The 19,758-nt window shown below is 44.4% G+C and overlaps 1 protein-coding gene across 1 annotated transcript in view; it reads left to right on the forward strand.

The window, feature by feature from the left end:
• Window positions 1–632: 632 nt before the first annotated feature.
• The window catches only part of LOC307135987 (NACHT, LRR and PYD domains-containing protein 3-like), a gene marked incomplete at its 3' end in the record, with an annotated part of 53,371 nt that continues 34,245 nt past the window's right edge, over window positions 633–19,758 (forward strand). The window contains exons 1-5 of the mRNA XM_079832729.1: window positions 633–852; window positions 1,163–1,244; window positions 1,435–1,542; window positions 7,949–8,056; window positions 10,392–10,455. Coding sequence (XP_079688855.1) covers window positions 1,192–1,244; window positions 1,435–1,542; window positions 7,949–8,056; window positions 10,392–10,455 — 333 coding nt within the window. The 5' untranslated portion in view covers window positions 633–852; window positions 1,163–1,191. The remainder of the gene's footprint in view (window positions 853–1,162; window positions 1,245–1,434; window positions 1,543–7,948; window positions 8,057–10,391; window positions 10,456–19,758) is intronic.

The following is a 19,758-nucleotide window of genomic DNA, read 5'->3' on the forward strand; positions in this document are numbered from 1 at the left end:
CAGAACGACTGTTTATGTGCATTTTTACATATTTTTGACACTTAATTTAGTACCGGTATATTGTGCAACATTACTTGTACCTGGACTTTAAATAAGAGGGCTTAAACATCTTTTTAGTTATGATATAGTGTCAGTCTACATTACATCTACACAGGTGTTTTAGGAAGCCAAACAATTATTAGGCTACAATAATTGTAGTTTGACAGTAATAGCCATAGGCTATTGTAAAACAAATGCACTGTAAAATACATGAAAAAGAATATTTCATAAGCTTTACAGTATAGGGAAATTACAAAAGGTTTTGTCCTCATTTCTGCACTTCCAAGAGATAAATCTTTGAGCTTTTATTAGAAAAGCACGGATCACCAGCTGATCGTGTGAGCAAAGTGGTTTTAAAATATGGAACAGACAGACAGACTAAATACCTAACTAATTAAATTGCAGTCTTTTGTGATTTGATAAGGGCACAAAGCCATATCAGTGTTTAGATTTTAGTTTGTATAAAACTGTGGTGGCACAGGGTCAAAAATGGGAAACACTGAATGAACGTTTAGCTAAAGTTGAGTAATACCAGAACAAGAACGCTTCAACTGGAGCGAATAAGAGGAGTGAGTGACAGGAGGTGTGGCTGTGTAGGAATGGGCTGTGCATGAACTCAGACGACAGGTAAAAGTGAAACTATTAGATCAGGAGACATTTTCTGAAGAGCACAGATTTATTTGAGGGGAGAAATATGGGAAGTATCGCAATTTATGCTTCACTGAATCCCTACCTGAAACAAAAACTAAAACAATTCTGCATTTAATAAGTAATATTGTAGTCTGTATTGAGGAAGTGAACGTCCACACACAGGTGAGTACCGGGCTGCACAACACTGAGGTCAAACTTCATTCACAAACCAAAACTCACAAGACATTAATTAGCCTTAAAAACAATCTTCAGCAGCGATACATCTAATAACAGTTGTTAACAGTAATACATACTTCTTTTTTAAATAATGACAGCAGTTTCTTCTGTCTCTGATATGGTTCGATGAGCACTTTAACTCCCGACAGATTGTCGAGATTAAAACCACAGCAGCACAAACACACACTGAGACTGGTTTTACCTGAATTGCAAGTGTGTGTGTGTGCGTGTGTGTGTGTGTTCTGTTCCTTTTCAGGTATAATATCGACATTATACATTTTTATCATGGACTCTAGAAACAGTCTCTCTGAAGAAATTGAAACAAAGGCAATAAAAAGGTGAGAGAATTTAACCATTTAACTAAAACTATTTCAGTCATCAGGTTTTTCTTTTATCTAACCCTAAAGAAAGAAAGACTCCGCGACTGTCAGCAAAGGAAATTTAGGGGTGACATTGAGAAAATGAAAAAATGTTTGTAATACAGCTGTAATCATTTTAATAGTGTTTAATATTGCTGTTGTGTCTTAGTTTGATTGGTAGAGAATCTCCTGAACCCAGCTGTGTGTCTATGAAGAGCTGTCAATCAATGGATCCTCCACTTCACATTAGTTCAGGAGACTCTTCTGCTGATATGAGGTGAGGACAGTCTCATGGGTTACAGTATTAAATCCGCATTTTAAATCTGTCAAACATTGTCAGTGTTTAACTACTGAATCAGGTCTCAGTGTGCATAAGTTAATGGAAGTTGACAATCGATAACTGAAGTGATGTGACGAAGTAAACATATAAGAATATACCAATAAAGTTTGCATTTCAAGACTGAACATTGTAATGGATGTTGTAATAATGAACCCTTACTATGAAAACTAAATCAGAGTTTGCATGGTTGGACTTGTATGTGCATTTAAGGTGCAGTGTGTGATCTTTAGCGGCATCTAGCAGTGAGGTTGTGAATTGCACCCCGCCTTTAGAAGCACATAGAGAAGCTACGGTGGCTGACACAGGGCAAAAACGCAGTTGTCTGAGACAGCAGTGACTAGCGCTCTGTAGAGAAGTTTGTCTGTTTAGGGCTACTGTAGAAACATGACGGCACAAAATGGCGACTTCACAGTAATGCCAAATTCATACTGTCCGTAATTAGTCACAATTTTGACTTGCAGACAGGTTTTGTGAAATTCAGACAAATGCCAGGAATCATAGGCAAATTAGTGCTCGTGCATGTGAGTGACAATCACGCAGTGGGATTCATCGGTCAGTGTTAAACCTCCTGTCACTGATCCATCGGTCAGTGTAGAACCTCCTGTCACCGATCCATCGGTCAGTGTAGAACCTCCTGTCATCGATCCATCGGTCAGTGTGAAACCTGTCATTGATCCATCGGTCAGTGTAAAACCCCCTGTCGCCGATCCATCGGTCAGTGTGAAACCTCCTGTCACTGATCCAACGGTCAGTGTGAAACCTCCTGTCTCCGATCCATCGGTCAGTGTGAAACCTCCTGTCTCTGATCCATCGGTCAGTGTGAAACCCCCTGTCGCCGATCCATCGGTCAGTGTGGAACCTCCTGTCACCGATCCATCGGTCAGTGTGGAACCTCCTGTCACCGATCCATCGGTCAGTGTGAAACCTCCTGTCTCCGATCCATCGGTCAGTGTGAAACCTGTCATTGATCCATCGGTCAGTGTGAAACCTCCTGTCACCGATCCATCGGTCAGTGTGAAACCTGTCATTGATCCATCGGTCAGTGTGAAACCTCCTGTCACCGATCCATCGGTCAGTGTGGAACCTCCTGTCTCCGATCCATCGGTCAGTGTGAAACCTCCTGTCTCCGATCCATCGGTCAGTGTGAAACCTGTCATTGATCCATCGGTCAGTGAGAAACCTCCTGTCTCCGATCCATCGGTCAGTGTGAAACCTCCTGTCTCCGATCCATCGGTCAGTGTGAAACCTGTCATTGATCCATCGGTCAGTGTGAAACCTCCTGTCACCGATCCATCGGTCAGTGTGAAACCTGTCATTGATCCATCGGTCAGTGTGAAACCTCCTGTCACCGATCCATCGGTCAGTGTGAAACCTGTCATTGATCCATCGGTCAGTGTGAAACCTCCTGTCTCCGATCCATCGGTCAGTGTGAAACCTGTCATTGATCCATCGGTCAGTGTGAAACCTCCTGTCACCGATCCATCGGTCAGTGTGAAACCTGTCATTGATCCATCGGTCAGTGTGAAACCTCCTGTCTCCGATCCATCGGTCAGTGTGAAACCTCCTGTCTCCGATCCATCGATCAGTGTGAAACCTCCTGTCTCCGATCCAACGGTCAGTGTGAAACCCCCTGTCACCGATCCATCGGTCAGTGTGAAACCTCCTGTCTCCGATCCATCGGTCAGTGTGAAACCTGTCATTGATCCATCGGTCAGTGTGAAACCTCCTGTCACCGATCCATCGGTCAGTGTGAAACCTCCTGTCACCGATCCATAGGTCAGTGTAAAACCCTGTCGCCGATTCATCGGTCAGTGTGAAACCTCCTGTCACCGATCCATCGGTCAGTGTGGAACCTCCTGTCACCGATCCATCGGTCAGTGTGAAACCTCCTGTCACCGATCCATAGGTCAGTGTAAAACCCTGTCGCCGATCCATCGGTCAGTGTGAAACCTGTCATTGATCCATCTGTCAGTGTAAAACCCCCTGTCGCCGATCCATCGGTCAGTGTGAAACCTCCTGTCACTGATCCATCGGTCAGTGTGAAACCTCCTGTCTCCGATCCATCGGTCAGTGTGAAACCTGTCATTGATCCATCGGTCAGTGTGAAACCTCCTGTCACCGATCCATCGGTCAGTGTGAAGGTCAGTGTGAAACCTGTCATTGATCCATCAGTCAGTGTGAAACCTCCTGTCTCCGATCCATCGGTCAGTGTGAAACCTCCTGTCTCCGATCCATCGGTCAGTGTAGAACCTCCTGTCATCGATCCATCGGTCAGTGTGAAACCTGTCATTGATCCATCTGTCAGTGTAAAACCCCCTGTCGCCGATCCATCGGTCAGTGAGAAACCTCCTGTCACCGATCCATCGGTCAGTGTGTAACCTCCTGTCGCCGATCCATCGGTCAGTGAGAAACCTCCTGTCACCGATCCATCTGTCAGTGTGAAACCTCCTGTCACAGATCCATCTGTCAGTGTGAAACCTCCTGTCACCGATCCATCAGTCAGTGTGGAACCTCCTGTCACCGATCCATCGGTCAGTGTGAAACCTCCTGTCACAGATCCATCGGTCAGTGTGTAACCTGTCTCCGATCCATCGGTCAGTGTGAAACCTCCTGTCGCCGATCCATCGGTCAGTGTGAAACCTCCTGTCACCGATCCATCGGTCAGTGTAGGACCTCCTGTCATCGATCCATCGGTCAGTGTAGAACCTCTTGTCACCGATCCATCGGTCAGTGTGAAACCTCCTGTCTCCGATCCATTGGTCAGTGTGAAACCTCCTGTCACCGATCCATCGGTCAGTGTGAAACCTCCTGTCGCCGATCCATCGGTCAGTGTGAAACCTCCTGTCACCGATCCATCGGTCAGTGTGGAACCTCCTGTCATCGATCCATCGGTCAGTGTGAAACCTCCTGTCACCGATCCATCGGTCAGTGAGAAACCTCCTGTCGCCGATCCATCGGTCAGTGTGAAACCTCCTGTCTCCGATCCATAGGTCATTGTGAAACCTCCTGTCACCGATCCATCGGTCAGTGTGAAACCTCCTGTCTCCGATCCATCGGTCAGTGTGGAACCTCCTGTCACCGATCCATCGGTCAGTGTGAAACCTCCTGTCACCGATCCATCGGTCAGTGTGAAACCCTGTCGCCGATCCATAGGTCAGTGTAAAACCCTGTCGCCGATTCATCGGTCAGTGTGAAACCTCCTGTCACCGATCCATCGGTCAGTGTGGAACCTCCTGTCACCGATCCATCGGTCAGTGTGAAACCTCCTGTCACCGATCCATAGGTCAGTGTAAAACCCTGTCGCCGATCCATCGGTCAGTGTGAAACCTGTCATTGATCCATCTGTCAGTGTAAAACCCCCTGTCGCCGATCCATCGGTCAGTGTGAAACCTCCTGTCACTGATCCATCGGTCAGTGTGAAACCTCCTGTCTCCGATCCATCGGTCAGTGTGAAACCTGTCATTGATCCATCGGTCAGTGTGAAACCTCCTGTCACCGATCCATCGGTCAGTGTGAAGGTCAGTGTGAAACCTGTCATTGATCCATCGGTCAGTGTGAAACCTCCTGTCTCCGATCCATCGGTCAGTGTGAAACCTCCTGTCTCCGATCCATCGGTCAGTGTAGAACCTCCTGTCATCGATCCATCGGTCAGTGTGAAACCTGTCATTGATCCATCTGTCAGTGTAAAACCCCCTGTCGCCGATCCATCGGTCAGTGAGAAACCTCCTGTCACCGATCCATCGGTCAGTGTGAAACCTGTCATTGATCCATCGGTCAGTGAGAAACCTCCTGTCACCGATCCATCTGTCAGTGTGAAACCTCCTGTCACAGATCCATCTGTCAGTGTGAAACCTCCTGTCACCGATCCATCAGTCAGTGTGGAACCTCCTGTCACCGATCCATCGGTCAGTGTGAAACCTCCTGTCACAGATCCATCGGTCAGTGTGTAACCTCCTGTCTCCGATCCATCGGTCAGTGTGAAACCTCCTGTCGCCGATCCATCGGTCAGTGTGAAACCTCCTGTCACCGATCCATCGGTCAGTGTAGGACCTCCTGTCATCGATCCATCGGTCAGTGTAGAACCTCTTGTCACCGATCCATCGGTCAGTGTGAAATCTCCTGTCTCCGATCCATTGGTCAGTGTGAAACCTCCTGTCACCGATCCATCGGTCAGTGTGAAACCTCCTGTCGCCGATCCATCGGTCAGTGTAAAACCTCCTGTCGCCGATCCATCGGTCAGTGTGGAACCTCCTGTCGCCGATCCATCGGTCAGTGTGGAACCTCCTGTCATCGATCCATCGGTCAGTGTGAAACCTCCTGTCATTGATCCATCGGTCAGTGTGAAACCTCCTGTCGCCGATCCATCGGTCAGTGTGGAACCTCCTGTCATCGATCCATCGGTCAGTGTGAAACCTCCTGTCACCGATCCATCGGTCAGTGAGAAACCTCCTGTCGCCGATCCATCGGTCAGTGTGAAACCTCCTGTCTCCGATCCATCGGTCAGTGTGAAACCTCCTGTCTCCGATCCATCGATCAGTGTGAAACCTCCTGTCACCGATCCACCGGTCAGTGTGAAACCTCCTGTCTCCGATCCATAGGTCATTGTGAAACCCCCTGTCACCGATCCATCGGTCAGTGAGAAACCTCCAGTCTCCGATCCATAGGTCAGTGTGAAACTTCCTGTCTCCGATCCATAGGTCAGTGTGAAACCCCCTTTCACCGATCCATAGGTCAGTGTGAAACCCCCTGTCACCGATCCACCGGTCAGTGTGAAACCTCCTGTCTCCGATCCATCGGTCAGTGTGAAACCTCCTGTCACCGATCCATCGGTCAGTGAAAAACCTGTCTCTGATCCATAGGTCAGTGTGGAACCTCCTGTCACCGATCCATCGGTCAGTGTGGAACCTCCTGTCACCGATCCATCGGTCAGTGTGAAACCTCCTGTCACCGATCCATCGGTCAGTGTAAAACCCTGTCGCCGATTCATCGGTCAGTGTGAAACCTCCTGTCACCGATCCATCGGTCAGTGTGGAACCTCCTGTCACCGATCCATCGGTCAGTGTGAAACCTCCTGTCACCGATCCATAGGTCAGTGTAAAACCCTGTCGCCGATCCATCGGTCAGTGTGAAACCTCCTGTCACCGATCCATCGGTCCTGTCACCGATCCATCGGTCAGTGTGAAACCTCCTGTCACCGATCCATCGGTCAGTGTGGAACCTCCTGTCACCGATCCATCGGTCAGTGTGGAACCTCCTGTCACCGATCCATCGGTCAGTGTGAAACCTCCTGTCACCGATCCATTGGTCAGTGTGGAACCTCCTGTCACCGATCCATCGGTCAGTGTTAAACCTCCTGTCTCCGATCCATCGGTCAGTGTTAAACCTCCTGTCGCCGATCCATCGGTCAGTGTGAAACCTCCTGTCGCCGATCCATTGGTCAGTGTGAAACCTCCTGTCACCGATCCATCGGTCAGTGTGAAACCTCCTGTCGCCAATCCATTGGTCAGTGTGAAACCTCCTGTCACCGATCCATCGGTCAGTGTTAAACCTCCTGTCTCCGATCCATCGGTCAGTGTTAAACCTCCTGTCACCGATCCATCGGTCAGTGTGAAACCTCCTGTCGCCAATCCATTGGTCAGTGTGAAACCTCCTGTCACCGATCCATCGGTCAGTGTGAAACCTCCTGTCGCCAATCCATCTGTCAGTGTGAAACCCCGTCGCAGATCCATCGGCCAGTGTGAAACCTCCTGTCACCGATCCATCGGTCAGTGTGAAACCTCCTGTTGCCAATCCATTGGTCAGTGTGAAACCCCGTCGCAGATCCATCGGCCAGTGTGAAACCTCCTCTCACCGATCCATCGGTCAGTGTGGAACCTCCTGTCACCGATCCATCGGTCAGTGTGAAACCTCCTGTCACGATCCATCGGTCAGTGTGAAACCCCGTCGCTGATCCATTGGTCAGTGTGAAACCTCCTGTCACGATCCATCGGTCAGTGTAAAACCCTGTCGCCAATCCATTAGTCAGTGTGAACACAGCAGACACTGAATGATACCCCAGATAGTCATGCAGTGTGAAAAGAGCAGTGATCCAATGAATTTGAAAATAGCCCAGTCTGAACTCGGCATAAAGAGACCCGCAGTGTGTGTAGATTAAAATGGCTCATTCTAAGGTAAACAACACATAACGGATCATTATTTAAGGCCTTTATTCACCACTGAAAACATAGTTATGTATATTATATTCCATTTCTATCAATAGATCCTCATAAATACTACGCACTGAACCTTTAACAGATCATAACCCTAGTTATATAAATAGTGTGTAATTGCTGTTGTGTTTTAGTTTGATTGGTAGAGAATCTCCTGAACCCAGCTGTGTGTCTATGAAGAGCTGTCAATCAATGGATCCTCCACTTCACATTAGTTCAGGAGACTCTTCTGCTGATATGAGGTGAGGATAGTGGCGATGGGGAGATGGGATGGTACATGACTACAGGTCGGAATCAAACCTGGGTTTCCATGAGCCAACAGCTCATGTGTCATTGAGCAAACACCCTAGCTGCTAGCACTTGCACTGCTCAGACTTGTTTAGAGGATTCTTTTTTTTAAATTCAATTCAATTCAAATTTATTTGTATATCGCTTTTCACAATACACATTGTTTCAAAGCAGCTTTACAGAAAGTGCATTTCATAAATGTACATAGAAAAATGTTAGAAAGAGAATGTTAAAGAAAAATATTAGAAAAAGTGAATCAATCATTTATTAATTTAGGCCATAACAACGCTGGCGTTGAGTCGTCTCTTCACAGGCGTCGAGTCGTCTCATCACAGGGGCATCTGAAGTCTCCATGAGAGGCTGGATACAAACTGGAGCTGACGAACTAGTTACCTCGGGGACTAGTGTCCCGAGATAACAACAGAAAAGCAGATGGGAAATAATTAGCATAGCCGCTGTTCAGAATATTAATGCTTTTGATTCGATTTAACTGTAGTATAAAAGGTAATTATAATGTGAATGCTTGGCTAAAGAGATGCGTCTTTAATCTAGTTTTAAACTGGGACAGCGAGTCTGAACCTCGAACAATATCAGGAAGACTATTCCAGATTTTAGGAGCTAAATATGAAAATGCCCTCCCTCCTTTAGTGGACTTAGATATCCTAGGAATGACCAGAAGCCTCGAGTTTAGTGATCTTAAAGAGTGCGATGGATTGTAGGGCGATAGAAGATCCGTTAAATACACTGGAGCTAAACCATTTAGGGCTTTATAGGTCAGTAGCAATACTTTGTAATTGATACGGAACTTAATAGGTAACCAGTGTAGAGATGATAAAATTGGTGTTATATGATCATATTTTCTTGACCTAGTAAGAACTCTAGCAGCTGCGTTTTGGACTAACTGTAGCTTGTTTATTGATGATGCAGGACAACCAGCTAATAAAGCATTACAGTAATCTAGTCTCGAGGTCATGAATGTATGAACTAACTTTTCTGCATCAGAAATAGATAGCATGTTACGTAGCTTGGCTATGTTTCTAAGGTGGAAAAATGCCGTTCTTGTAACATATGAAATATGATTTTCAAAAGACAAGTTGCGGTCTAATATAACACCCAGGTCTTTTACTGTAGTGGATAAAGTGACAGGACATCCTTCCAAGTTAAAGTTGTATTGTGAGAGGTTTTGTGGGCAGTTTTTTGGACCAATAAGTAACACCTCCGTTTTGTCTGAATTTAATAGCAGAAAATTACACGTCATCCAGTATTTAATATCTTCAACACACGCTGTCAGTTTAGATAATTTAGTGTTTTCATCTGGTCGTGATGAAATATATAATTGAGTGTCATCAGCATAACAGTGGAAATTAATTCCATGTTTTCTTATAATATTACCAAGTGGCAGCATATATATTGAGAATAGCAGAGGGCCTAGCACGGATCCTTGCGGCACCCCATAGTCTACTGACGTTATCTTTGATTTTTCCCCATTTAGACAGACAAAATGGTAGCGGTCTGATAAATACGATCTAAACCAGTTTAATGCCTGTCCCTGAACACCAGTGTAATTTTGAAGTCGATCTAATATTTTATGATCTATAGTATCGAACGCAGCACTAAGATCGAGTAGAACTAGTATTGAGATACAGCCTTGGTCAGAAGCTAGAAGTAAATCATTTGTGATTTTAACGAGCGCGGTTTCTGTGCTATGATGCGGCCTGAATCCTGATTGAAATTTTTCATAGATATCATTTTCTTGCAAGAAAGAGCACAATTGAGCGGACACGACTTTTTCTAGTATTTTAGACATGAATGGAAGATTTGAAATGGGTCTGTAATTTGCTAGGTTATTATGATCTAATTGTGGCTTCTTAATGAGAGGTTTTATGACTGCCAACTTGAATATTCTTGGAACATAACCTAAAGATAAAGTCGAGTTAATAATATTGAGAAGAGGCTCTTCCACTACAGGTAACAACTCTTTCAGTAGTTTAGTTGGTATTGGATCTAATAAACATGTTGTTGGTTTAGATGCAATGATAAGTTTATTTAGCTCTTCCTGTCCTATAGTTGTAAAGCGGTGTAGTAGTTCACAAAACCCTATGACACAGGTTTAGAGGATTCAATCAGTTCATCAGTCTGTGGTGGTGGGGAGGGAACCGCGATGTGGGGATATTCACCTGTACTCTCAGTGTGCTGTAGTTTACACTACTGACAAATATACACATTCATGTGTTTACTGTTTTAAATGTTTGAATTGATATTTACTATAAATCTTAATGTTCTGACCAGCCACTGCAACAAACAGGATGAATCAAACTTCACTGGACAGAAGCAGCTGGACTCCATTTTTAAGGTAGGAGAGTTTCTGTATGTTTAACTGATCATGACTGCATTCTGATGATGGACGAGGCATTCACATGTACAGCCCCCCCCCCCCCCACCCACACACACACACATACACACGTACATTGACACATTACACACATTTACAGACCCCAAGCCCCACACATATCAACATACAGTGTATAGCCTACATATTTTCTGTTGATTCTGTGTATGGTCTGTGCATTTTAGTATATTGTTATACTTATCTTATGTATTTATTGTTTTGTCGGTCTTAGTTAAACACTTTTAGAATCTCTGAATGTGAGTGAAAACATTCATAGGTAGGTTACATTTCCTGATTGTTCCCCTGAATCCACTTGAATTAGTTTGGACTGCTCTCTCTCTCTCACTGAATCATCTGAAGAGATTTCTCAGTCAGTAAAATAAACAGACATAATTGAGAGACCAACCAGTGCTGTTTTTCAGTAGTTTTCCTCTGTGAATACACTGCAAAAATTATCTTCTTACGTAGTATTTTTTCTTGTTTTCAGTCCAAATATCAAAAAATTCTTAAATCAAGATTAATTTACTAGATAAGTAAAATGACATTAGATATTTTTTCTTGTTTTCTTGAAAATTAATTAACTCTATGGTTATTTATAACTTTATAGTGTTTCACGAGTTCACACTTACATATAATTTATGGAGAGTAAATTTAAATGCGTATTTGGCATACTGTCCAGGGGAAGGACTTCGAGTTTTGTTAATAAAACATTTAGGGATGTAACGATTAAATCGGAGTCGATACAAATGTGCGACGATTCAAGTCGGTTGAGATGTTAAACGAATCACGATACACGTTTTAAACAGCCTCACTTTACAGGCACGATAGCAACCAGCAAGTTGTAGCTAGCGTTACAGACAGTACAGTGCACTAGAGCTGTAATCGGGCCTTAAAAGTTAGGCCCGACAAGGACCGAGCCCGACAGAAATCGGCCAGAGCCCGACAAGTACATTTAGGTTTTTAAAAGCCCGAACCTGTTTACAGCTCGACATTATTCAAATGTGCACGAACACAGCTCTTTTGCCTTTTGTCAAGAATAAGTCATTTATACATTGTTTTCAATGACTAACATCATTTATTCATGACTAACGTAGCAATAGGCCACTTGGAAGTTGGAACAAAGAAATAAAATAAGTCCTCTGTAACATCGTAATGCTATACACTTAGTCTAAATAGGCTTACATAAAAAAAGTATTTCTTAACAAATGAAATCAAATACATTTTAAATTTAACGAATTAATTAAACTAAATAATGAAATAAAACTAAAAGTTACATAAAATTGAGATTAGGCCTAAGATAAACGAAACCAGGACTTGCTTGCAGCTGCCTCTCTCCACAATCACCAATACTAATATAAATAGGCCAACGCGCCAATAAAAAGGAGTATTTATTAACAAATTAAATTAAGATAAATTGTAAATTAAGATGGGCATTTGGTAATAACTAATTTAAGATAAATGCTCCGCTGGATTTGCTTCGGCCCTTCTCTCCACAATCCGACCTCAACGCGACGGTGAACAGCATCTGAAATTTAATAAAAGAATAATGCCAACATTAGCCTATACTCTATCTAAATTATTCATTTAAGACTCAATTAATATTTAATTATAATTTGAAAAAACCTTTACTCACCAAGATTAGACTACATGTTTTTGTGGAGGAAAATTATTGAATCCACTGTAGATGACTTCAGCTCGGTCCTACGCTCACTGATAGTGCGTCCAGCAGCACTGAACACCCTTTCACTGCTACTGCTACTGGCTGGGAGGCATAATACTGATCTGGCTAATTTTGCAAGTTTTGGGAAGGATGGTTTGTTGGTCTTCCACCAGCTAAGAACATCCATTTCATTTTCCATGACAACCGTGTCAATGTAGCGAGTGACCTCGTCATCTTCCCGGTCAGCTTGCCTGACATTTTCCCACTCCGCAAAATTTGCCCTTTTTGCCGGAGGAGTGAGTTCGACATGCTCTGGGACTGGGTCTCGATTCTCCGCATCGGGTGCACCTGCAGCCATCGCTTGCAGAAGAGTACGGACATGAGCATTTACGGCTTTCCTGTCTGACTGTGACAACATTCTCAGCTGGTTAAATTTTGGCCAGAGGAATGTTGCGATCTTGTATTATCACTTTACACGCGAGCCAGTCTTCGTGCTGTTTACACTCAACAGCTTGCTGAGGGGAGTCTAGGGCATTGGGCTGACAGTGGCGTTTCAGTTTCTCACACCAGAGACACACACTATTAAGTGTTGGATATTTGTCTCCCTCAAGTTCCCGCTGTGCTTCATAGAACGGCTTCAGAAAATCTATCAAAAAGCCCAGTGTCCCCGGTGCTATTTTTTCAATGTGCGCGCTCTCCCCTCGTGTCTCCAGCTTTTCATGGAGCTCATGATAAATGACCTGTATAGAAGTCAGTGTGAGGTACACCGTACTGAACCGAGTGTCTCCCTTTTGCAGCAATGTTGTTGACAGTTGCGCAGCCAACGCCAACTGTTTAACGTACCTCACTAATGATTTAGCAGCAGAAATGGTATCTCCTTTGTCCGGAGCACCGTCAGCTTTGGATAACTCGGCAATGTCGAGTCCATGGCGCAGTACCTTTTTAATGACGTGGTCAATGCAGTCCAATCTCTGGTATGGCCGCAGAGCTAATTTAATGTTTGCCCCCTCATCGGTCACCCATACAATTTTGCGTAGATACAAGAGAGGAAGCGTCAAGGCCAAACTTTGTCACCAGTAGTTTCAGTATCTCCCGTCTGATATTTTCTCCCGTCTTTGCCTCTGTAAACTTCCATCCATTAGCCCAAAAAAATGGATTCTAGCGGCTTGGTCAAAAGGAATTCTGCGTGTAAGCCTTTTCAGCAATTTGTTGAAGTTCTCTTAATTTATTGATATCTCATTTCAAATCTGACTCCATGAATAATTTTCCAGACTCCAATTTTATGTGACTCCATAAAGTGTGTTACGTTTAGAGTTTATCAGCTGATTTTAAAATTAGTTGCGATTTAATTTAGATCATTGATTTTCTTAGTATCTCTTAATTTTCAAATTCGTTCAACAAGAGACCTGATATCGCATCCGGACCGCATATTCACGAGCACAAAATGTAACTTCTGATAGAGTGGATATTTTACCTTTAAGTGGTTGCACATGCTCACTAAACAAAAAGTGTAATTTTAGTAATACCACTGTAACTGCAACTTGCTAATACAGGGATAGTCAGAAATCGGAATATTGCGCACTCTGCGCCCCATGCTTCAGTAGTGGCGTCATCGGTGTGATCTATCATAACACTAGATTTTGCGGTAATAAAGGAGTCTACATTGATCCATACTAAAATAACGATTTCAGAATAATACAAGATAAATCAAGATTAACATTTATTTTGGCCAGACAAGAAAATAATTAAACAAGAATCCATGGTACACAACTGATCAGCGTAAAAACATAAAACACAATTTGCAAAGCAATATGAAAATAATCTCAAAGACCCTCACACAGCACCACATGGGGGTTCTGGCTACAGAATGTTTCCCAAATGGCAGCTCTGTTATCCTTCCTTAAATACTCCAACTAGAACAAAAGGGTTGTAAATATTTGCGACATAACCACCTGGTTTTGAGGGAGTGGATCCGATATCTTTGAAGAGACCACTCAAAAAGAACAGAATTCTCATTAGTTTTCAGTCTTTCTAGCACTACCAGTGACTGCAGGGAAACTGAGACCATTTTATAATTCGCACCGAGACCTTTAAAAAGACATCAAACATGAAAGGGATAAAACAATAGATTTACAAGATACATCATCATTGGTATATCTGCATTTGTTGACTTGAAACAGGGCAAGGAGAGGGCAAAATGGGGAGGGGGGAGAAATGGGTGATGTCCCACAGTTTCTGTGCGATCTTCTCTCAAGATTAGTGACTTTTACTGTTCTATTGTTGAGGTTTGGATCTCAGCTTTTTCCTTAGTAGCAAAACCGATCCTTACACCTCTTCCAAAGGGAACATTGTAGTTGTCAGGGTTTTATTCACCAGTTCCTTGGTCTTGCTTGGTCAGGCGTAATCTCCTGCTGAACACGCTGTGACAAAATATAAAGGAGCTCATTTTGGGCTGAGATCAGCTCTTGCAGCACAGGGTCATAGTTTGCCAGCAGTTACAGAAGGACAAAGGGGGAAAATACTGGAGGAAATGGGATTGTAACATACAAAAAAACAAATATTGTTTGCATATGGTTTTGCTTGCATTTTAGATTTCTTCTAGCTATTTGGAAAATAAATAAAAACACAGATCCACAAACAATTCCAACCTGCACACACACGCACATACACATACACACTCGCAGCCATGAGAATTAAGCATTTAAGAATGTAAAACAGTCCACCAAAAAGGGATCATACTCACGGCGTCACCACACTGTATATATAATGACTGCATGCTGCAATATACTCTCGCTGCACTTTGGGCTGTGTGTAATGACTGCAGAACACGGACTGTAGGTTACACACCAATATTACAACAAATAACATGCCATATTCCACTCATCCACATACCTGAGATTGAAAGGAGGAAAATAAGGTGACCCGAACCACATGACTCCACCAGAGAAGGCAAAAAAAAACAAAAAACAAGCAAGAGTTAACCAGAAATGGCTACACGCACACTCCGCCATTTGTGCGTTCTGCTTTTATTAGAAGCAATCATGGTAATGATTAACCAGTCGGTTACCTGACACCGCTAAACAGTGCTTGAAGTAGAAAAAATAAAGTGCCGGTACTCACCAGAGGGGGCGGGGCTTTGTTGGGGGTGTGGATTATGGGGGGATTGTTTAGTCAATAATTCCGTATAAGGTCCGTATTTTAAATAAGGTCCGTATTTTAAAGCTCTTTCTAACTTGATCTCAGCCTTAGAACTAACATATAGTTCTTGTAATTGTTTAACTATATAATTTGTTACAATAAGGGTTTATTTACAAAGCAAGACCATTGACGGCTCCTCATTAGGCTACCATGCAGGCCAATGTTCACTTTTGTCTTTCTTTTTTCTAATCAAATAGCAACACCATTAGAAACTATAGCTGGGTAATTCCTGGTATGCGGTATGGCTTCATAAATGTTTGAAAAAAAAGTACAAGATGTTCATGTTTTTAGCATTCTACCAAAATGGTGACATGTTTAACTAGTCGGAATACATATTGGTCAAGCTCAGGTACTAAAAAAATAATAATTATGGGTAGATTCATTGTTCAGACACGGGCTGTGAAGGTGTTCCACCCTGTTAGGGACATATACATATTTATCACAAAATGTTAATAATGTAAATGTTAAACAATAACAAGTTTTTCTTGGATAGTATATGTCCCTTATGCCATCATGTTTTTTTTTTAATTCTTGAAACAATAACAAAACAAACTATTAGCCTATGGATGAATAGAATGTCTTGATTATTAAGAACAGGTACTTTTTGTACCCATTTTTGCCAACAGGATGGTAAATAATAAAAAAATGTGTTCAAAAACATATATTGTATATGCTGTTAATGATCCTCACCTCCCAAAATAAAACATAAGTATGCAAAACATTTAACGTTGCTGTCAAATTATTATTTAAAAATGACTCGCCTCTTTTGAGCTCTTTGAGGGATCAACATTTAGCTAGCTAACCTTCTACAGATAAACAGAACTTTTATTACTATGTCAGATATGTTTTAACATTTTTTTGACCGGACAAACATTCTTCATAACGTTTCGGTTACTAACGTAACCTCGGTTCCCTAAGATGAGGGAACGAGTATTGCGTTTTGCTAAAACGCTATGGGGAATTCCTTTCCTCGAGATATTGAAGCAAATTTTTATCCAAAAATAGCTTCTATACGCAGTGCAGCTGCACAACTCTCAGCAGGAAGCAGCTGCGTGCTGATTGGCTGTGCCGCTGCAACTGCAGCAACCTATAGCGAGACCGTGGGGCGGGACGGACCAATCAGGTCCTTCCAAACTCCCGCCACAAGGGGCAACATAATTTGCATAGCCTAGGGTATATAAGACCCACTCTCGCAAGGTTAGTCAGGTTAATCGACTGAAGCGACTCCTGAGCAAGTGAGCAAGCACGGCAAGCAAAACGCAATACTCGTTCCCTCATCTTAGGGAACCGAGGTTACGTTAGTAACCGAAACGTTCCCTTACGAGAGTACTCTCGTATTGCGTTTTGCTAAAACGCTATGGGGGACCAATGCAAAACGCCGTGCTTGCTTAACGGCTCTAAAGCCGACGACACCAAACCCAGGCCAACCTAGGTGGGCCCGTAGTATGATATCAATAATTCAGAATGGGCCAGACCTGAGTCGGGCCCTCATGAGAATGAACACGATATTCGTGCAATAAAGTATAGACCGGACATAATCGGGTCAGGAATAATGAGTGGCCAGACACTTCGGGCCGTATAAGGAATATGCTTATGACTTATACAATATTCAACCCAGGCCGGACTTATCGAGCCTTAAGGGGTTAATCTGTTCATACAGCAAGAAGCCCAGCTTGTAAAGCCGGAACATCTAAATTATAGAATCTGATAAAAGTGGACGGGGAGGCCCAGCCTGCCGCCGCACAGATATCATTCAGAGAAATGCCAGTAGACCAAGCCCACGAAGAGGCCATGCCTCTAGTAGAATGGGCTTTAATGCCTAAAGGGCAGCCGAGATCTTTAGACTCATAGGCCAGTGAGATAGCATCCACTATCCACCGTGACAGGGTCTGCTTTGTAACCGCGCACCCTCGGGTGCGTCCGCCAAAGCATACAAAGAGCTGTTCAGTTTGCCTGTAAGCAGCGGAACGCTCTATGTATATTCTCAGCGCTCTGACAGGACAGAGCAAATTAGCATCTATTTCATCTGACTGTGATGAAAGTGCCGAAAGTGAAATAACCTGTGCTCTGAACGGAGTTGAAAGCACTTTAGGTACATATCCATGTCTTGGTTTGAGGACGACTTTGGAGTCGTTTGGCCCAAATTCCAGACACGAGGCGCTCACAGAGAGCGCGTGCAGATCACCCACTCGCTTAACTGATGCAATCGCTAGCAGAAAAGCGGTCTTTAGTGACAGGAGCTTTAAGCTCACAGAATGCAGAGGCTCAAATGCAGAGCTCTTCATGGCATCCAGGACCGTGGACAGGTCCCATATAGGGACTGAAGGGGGGCGAGGTGGGTGAAGCCTTCTAGCCCCTTTAAGGAAGCGAACAATGAGATCGCTCTTTCCTAGTGACAGTCCGTTCACTTTAATGTGATACGCTGCTATAGCAGCCACATAAACTTTGAGCGTGGAGGGGGAACGACCCGCGTCCAGAAGCTCTTGTAAAAATGTAAGCACCTCTGACACTGCACAATCATGTGGGGTCAGACTTCGCGCTTTACACCAGTCTGAAAAGACTGACCATTTGCCTGAATAGAGCCGCCTAGTTGTGGGGGCTCTAGCTTCAGTAATAGTGTTCATTATGCTTTCAGAAAGGTTCTCATGTACCCGTTGATGGGCCAAACATGAAGCGCCCATAGATCGGGACGGGGATGCCAGATCTGCCGTTCCGCCTGCATGAGGAGATCTCTCCTCAGCGGGATCGGCCACGGAGCTGCATCTGACATCTGACTCAGCAGTGAGAACCAAGGTTGATTTCTCCAAAGCGGGGCTATTAAAAGCACAGCGCATTTGCTCTCCCTGATCCTCTCTATGACCTGAGGTAACATTGAGATTGGGGGAAACGCATAAATAGGAAGGTTGGGCCATTCGTGGGCCAACGCATCCTCGTGCTTGGAGAAATATATTCGGCATTGAGCATTGTCTTTTGAGGCGAAAAGATCCACTTTTGCCTCTCCAAACTTGCCCCAAATTATCTGAATTATATTTGGGTGAAGAGACCACTCTGCCGGGGACACTTTGCCCCTGGACAGCATGTCCGGACCCAAATTCAGAATGCCTGGCACGTGAGTCGCTCTCAGCGAGCTCAGATTGTGCTCTGCCCATATTAGGGCTTCTTCCGCCATTGAGTGCAGATCGATAGATCTCAGACCGCCTTGGCGATTTATATAGGCTACCACCGACCTGCTGTCCGTTCGGATCAGGACATGGTGGTATTTTATGTACGGAAGGAAAGCTCTTAGCGATATCGTGACCGCTTTCATCTCTAGACAGTTTATATGAAGGCTCTTCTCCGAGTCTGACCAGAGACCGGAGATCGGCCTGCCCTCGTGAAGGGCTCCCCAACCTAGGTTGGATGCATCTGTCGAGATAACTTTCCACTTCGTAACAGTGCCCAAACTCACGCCCGTCTTGTACCAGACGGGATTTTTCCAAGGAGCCAGAGCTAACACACAGCTGTGGTCTACCTTGATTTGCAATCGGCCCGAAAGCCATGCGTGAGCTGGAACGCGGCGATTCAGCCAGTGCTGTAGGGGGCGCATGCGCAACAGACCCAGTCTGAGAACTGGCGCCGCCGAGGCTATGAAACCCAACATCCTCTGAAAGTGTTTGAGAGGAATGTGTGCACCGGACCTGAGGGAAACCGCTCGGTTCCGAACAGAGAGCGCGCGCTGTGACGTCAGCCGCGCGCTCATCTGCATTGAGTCCAATACTGTTCCCAGAAACGAAACTTTCTGTGTGGGAGACAATAAACTCTTTGCCACATTGATTCTGAGTCCCAAGCATTGTAAATGGTTGAGAAGCCAAGATATGTGGTTTAATAACTGTATCTCTGACTGAGCTATTATGAGCCAGTCGTCGAGATAGTTGAGAATTCTCATTCCCCGAAGCCTCAGCGGGGTTAGCGCCGCTTCCATGCACTTTGTAAACGTGCGAGGGGCTAGAGATAGACCAAAAGGTAGCACCTTGTATTGGTATGCTTTCCCCTCGAAGGCGAATCTCAAGAATGGCCTTTGATGGGGGGCTATTTGTATGTGAAAATAGGCATCCTCTAGATCCACAGTGAAAAACCAATCTCCCGGGCGAATGTGCGCGAGGATTTGTTTCATTCTCAACATTCTGAACGGGCGCTTCATAAGGGCTTTGTTCAGATGTCTGAGATCTAGGATGGGTCTTAGACCACCGTCCTTTTTTGGTACAAGGAAGTAACGGCTGTAAAAGCCTGACTCGCTCTGTGAGGGGTGTACGGCTTCTACCTCTCCCTTTATTAACAGTTTTGATATCTCGGTTCGAAGCACGTGACTTTTGTCGCTTCTCACCGTTGTCTCTTCCACGGCGCGAAAGCGCGGTGGTCTGCGAGCAAAC

Source organism: Gobio gobio (assembly GCF_949357685.1).
Source record: "Gobio gobio genome assembly, chromosome: 1".
NCBI classification, from domain to species: domain Eukaryota; kingdom Metazoa; phylum Chordata; class Actinopteri; order Cypriniformes; family Gobionidae; genus Gobio; species Gobio gobio.